The 3,094-nt window shown below is 31.7% G+C and overlaps 1 protein-coding gene across 1 annotated transcript; it reads right to left on the bottom strand.

Annotated features, from left to right (window-relative positions):
- Nucleotides 1-1,446: 1,446 nt before the first annotated feature.
- Nucleotides 1,447-1,992, bottom strand: LOC125852321 (ethylene-responsive transcription factor 9-like). The gene has a single exon (XM_049532073.1). The coding sequence runs from the start codon at nt 1,990-1,992 to the stop codon at nt 1,447-1,449; it is 546 nt and encodes a 181-aa protein (XP_049388030.1).
- Nucleotides 1,993-3,094: the final 1,102 nt, after the last annotated feature.

The raw sequence follows: 3,094 nt of genomic DNA on the forward strand, positions 1-3,094 counted from the left end.
AGTTTTAAGTTTTGTCTCTTGTTATCTCAAATTGAGGAGGATTTATGTTTTTAAACATATGAGCCTGAGCTATATATATTACTGGAAGTAGTACAGAGCACCGATATGGGGATGAGTTCATACAACTCAAAATCCTCATAACCCATGTATGTTAATATGGGTAAAAGATCATACTTTTTATATGATCCCTTATTGCTTTTAAGAATAGCTTAGTGGAACCACTTAGTTGAGGATGTCCTATACTCCGGCAAGTTATATGATAGTTCTGGCATCGTGGGTGAGGCGATGCATCATCACGTTGCTCATAGTGATGGTTGTCGGTTAGAGAATCTCACAAATAAGAGTAAAGAGTCTATTATTGTATTTTTATATACATTGAGTTGTTATCAACAGTTTTAAAAGCTTTATACATCTTGCATCTTTTATTTTTGCATCTATACAGGGTGGAGTTGAGTATTCTTGAGCTGAGTTGAGTTAAGTATTCTTGAGTTGAGTTGAGACGAGGTGAGTATGTCTTCCTTTCTATTAGTTCAAGTTATATGTTATGTTTTAGTGTTCCACTTACATGTTTGTACATTTAATGTACTAACACCATTTGGGTTGCATCATTTGATGATGCAGATACAGGTACTCAGGATCATCAACCGACGCTTTGTTAATCTAGTCGCATTCCAGCTAGCTTTGGTGAGCCTCCTAGCCTTTCAGAGGGTTACACATTTAGATTTCAGTTTATTTAGGATGTCATGGTTCTTGACCTAACTTCCATCATAGTATTTTAGAGGCTTCATAGACAAAAGTTTTGAGGAGTCTTTTCCTTATCTTCCTTTGTGATGTTTTGAGACTTGAAGTAAATCTTTTGTGTTTAATTATATACTTTCAGACTTCTATTGAGACCGGCTTTATGAGTTAATGCAGTAATTGAGTTCCTATGTTCTTTAGTAAGTCTTCCACTAAGTAATTAGCCAGATCAAGGGTTAGCGTGGAGATCAACATTGATTCTCCAGTGTCGGTCACGTCTATGGTGTAGACTCGGGGAGTGACAATATGAATCTGAATACAACTCAAAATTTACTCCCAAATTAAAAACAGTCACATTCCATTAAAATGCACAACAACAAATACAAATGAATATAAAAAATGGGTCAAGATGCACACTAGCTATTGACGTTAGCATCTTGAAGTTATTTCTAAAGAATCAATATTATACTAATTAAAAGAAATATATAATAGAAGAAGAGCACAGAAAGGGGATTAACATGGAAAATAAACAATGCAACCAAATAAAAATTCATTCAACTGAATTCTATAATGGAAAAAAATGATTTATACAATTACGAACAAGAAATAATTAAGTTTCCTGATATTTTTGTTCTTCCAAAATTAAAAAATGGAAATTAAATTGTTGCTTCTAATAACTGCAATCAATACTTGATGTGTCATATAGTTTCATTTTCTCCCTGATAGAACAAGGATGAGTTCAAGATTGAGCTCCTCATTTTCTAGGTTATCCTCATTTAATGTCGGGAAATTGATTTTGGCTTTAAGGCCGCGATACATCCTCATCGCCTTAGGATAAGTTTTGGCAGCTTCTTCTTTTCTATCAAAGGTCCCAAGCCAGACACATACTTTCTGATTTGTAATATCAGTTTTGTACTTACGCCATGGAATTTTCCCAACACTCCTATATCGGATCTCAGTTGGGGTTACAACTATTGTCACTATAGCTACAATGCCATTTTCTAGGTTATCCTCATTTGACATCGGGAAATTAAGTTTGGATTTAGCATCGTGATACATTCTGGCAGCCTTATCATAAGACCTTGTGGCTTCTTCTTGTGTATCAAAGTTCCCAAGCCAGACACATAATTTTTGGTTTGTAAATTCAGCTTTGTACTTCCCGTGTGACCTCTTCCTCGCACCCCTATATGGAACCTCATTTGCGGTGACAGTCGTTGTTACTACAACTACAATGCAATTTCCTCCCTCTGTCATCTGAAAATATAGACGAAATTTAATATGAAAATATGGAAGGAATATTTTATATATAGAGAAGACTTAGTGAGTGAAAAAGGATGATGAAGACGGATTTATATAGTCGTTTCTCAGGGGATACATTTGGTCTAGTAATTAATTTACATGGCATTTGAGTTATTTTAGTAAAATACATTGAAGATATAAGTTGCTTGAAAATAAAAAATAAATTGACTCTTCCAAAAAAAATAGTAAAAATAATAAATCTCATTCCGTTTATTATTCGTTAGGCTACCAGTAATTTTTAAATTTACTTTTTTTCCAAAACAAACAAAAAGTTCATCCCTTGAACTAAATATACTCTTAGTTAAAACAATATTTTTCTATTTTATTCTGATAAGTGTGAATGATATATTCACATTTAATTTTGTTTTATTTCTTAATACATGACTGACATTATAAAATTGCATGTTTTATTAAGTATCTTTTTCTATTTTTCCAATAGACCCCACCCCACCCACTCTCATCAAATAAAGGAAAAGATATGTATAATTTTTTCCTTCTTGTTTTTAAAATATTTTCTCAACTCAATGAAATAAGGAGATCCAAAATAAATTCATAAAGATTTTTTTGGTGAAACACTAATCCATTTACAAATATATATTAAGTTTAATTTGCATTTTGTATTTGATAGGTTAAAATTTAATAACGTTTTGTAAAAAAGAAAAATACAGGTTTTGTCAAATTACTAGGAATATTTTTTAATAATAGAATATCTTGACTTATAAAAGTAGACTATGTATTTTGCATTTCCTAATTCCTTATTGAGGAGTTATTTCCATTCCGTTTGTTCTACTAGATGGTGTCACCTTCTTTCTTATTTATTTATTTCAGTTGCAAAATGATTCTTATAATTAATTGAAAAGTTGCAAACTAAGATTGTTGAATTTTCTAAGGTCAGAAATCAAGAAGGAGAAATATAAGTTCATGAAGAAGATCTCATTGCAAACATTTTTTTTCAATGCATACTTCATTGTGAGTACTATAGTTTTTTTAGTTTTTTGTTGTTGTTAAAAGAGGTGAGTAGTGGATCCACTTAGTTAAGCGTTCTATATGATGGCAA

Source organism: Solanum stenotomum, unplaced genomic scaffold (assembly GCF_019186545.1).
Source record: "Solanum stenotomum isolate F172 unplaced genomic scaffold, ASM1918654v1 scaffold33796, whole genome shotgun sequence".
In the NCBI taxonomy this organism is placed as follows: Eukaryota; Viridiplantae; Streptophyta; class Magnoliopsida; order Solanales; family Solanaceae; genus Solanum; species Solanum stenotomum.